The sequence below is a fragment of the Dendrobates tinctorius genome, unplaced genomic scaffold (assembly GCF_039654945.1).
Source record: "Dendrobates tinctorius isolate UK_male_01 unplaced genomic scaffold, ASM3965494v1 ptg000154l, whole genome shotgun sequence".
Taxonomy (NCBI): domain Eukaryota; kingdom Metazoa; phylum Chordata; class Amphibia; order Anura; family Dendrobatidae; genus Dendrobates; species Dendrobates tinctorius.
In genome coordinates this window covers 6,488,673-6,489,673 of record NW_027361821.1, presented here as the reverse complement: position 1 = coordinate 6,489,673, position 1,001 = coordinate 6,488,673, and the positions used below count along the sequence as shown (strand labels likewise).

General features: G+C 43.3%; 1 protein-coding gene across 1 annotated transcript; it reads right to left on the bottom strand.

Annotated features, from left to right (window-relative positions):
• Positions 1-355: 355 nt before the first annotated feature.
• Positions 356-673, bottom strand: LOC141050856 (histone H2B 1.1-like). The gene has a single exon (XM_073547530.1). It carries the CDS (start codon positions 671-673, stop codon positions 356-358), a length of 318 nt encoding a protein of 105 aa, XP_073403631.1.
• Between the last annotated feature and the right edge of the window lie 328 nt (positions 674-1,001).

Genomic DNA, 1,001 nt, shown 5'->3' with positions numbered 1-1,001 from the left:
AGAATATTAGGTGCTTTCTGTTAAATTTTGTTGGTAAATGATTAGCAAAAAAAGCATTACAAAATATTTCTGGAATCAATTATTCATCTATAGAGTATTAGGGTTTTTTTTATTACATTTTGTTGGTATATAATACTCTAAAAAAGCATTGAAAAATATTTTTGGATTCAATTACTCATTCATAGAGTATTATGTGCTTTCTGCTACATTTCGTTGGTATATATGTCTCCAAAAAAGTGTTGAAATTTTTTTCTAGATTCAGTTGGGTTGTGGGTGCAGAGCACATAGCAGATCACTTGGTGCTGGTGTATTTGGTGACAGCCTTGGTGCCCTCGGACATGGCGTGCTTGGCCAGCTATCTGGGCAGCAGCAGGCGCACAGAGGTCTGGATCTCCCGGGAGGTGATGGTGGAGCGCTTGTTGTAGTGAGCCAGGTGGGAGGTTTCTCCTGTGATGCGCTCAAAGATGTCATTGATGAAGGAGTTCATGATGCCCATGGCCTTGGAGGAGATGCCGGTGTCGGGGTGGACCTGCTTCAGCACCTTGTACACATAGATGGCATAGCTCTTCTTCCTGCTCTTCCTCCACTTCTTTCCATCATTCTTCTGAGTATTGGTCACGGCTTTCTTGGAGCCCTTCTTGGGCACTGGTGCAGATTTGGAAGGATCAGGCATGATGATAGCAGAATGTTCTCTTCACTGGAGAGAAAATAAAGTATCTGGCAGTGTACGGAACAGTGTGGGAGCCCCTCAAGGTACAGTTCTGTCACCCTTCGTCTTCACATTGTATACAGCTGACTTTCAGTATAAATCCGATCTCTGTCACCTCCAAAAATTCTCAGATGACTCAGTGATTGTAGGGGGAATTGTGGGGGACCGGGGCGAGGAAGAATATAGAAGGGTGGTTTCTTACTTTGTAGACTGATGTCAGACTAACTGTCTAGAACAAAATGTAAAGAAAACCAAGGCGATGGTGGTGAGTTATAGAAGGAAAAAGGATGAG

Coding starts and splice junctions, on each gene's coding strand:
- LOC141050856 (XM_073547530.1), bottom strand. CDS start 673: ATGCCTGATCCTTCCAAATCTGCACCAGTGCCCAAGAAGGGCTCCAAG.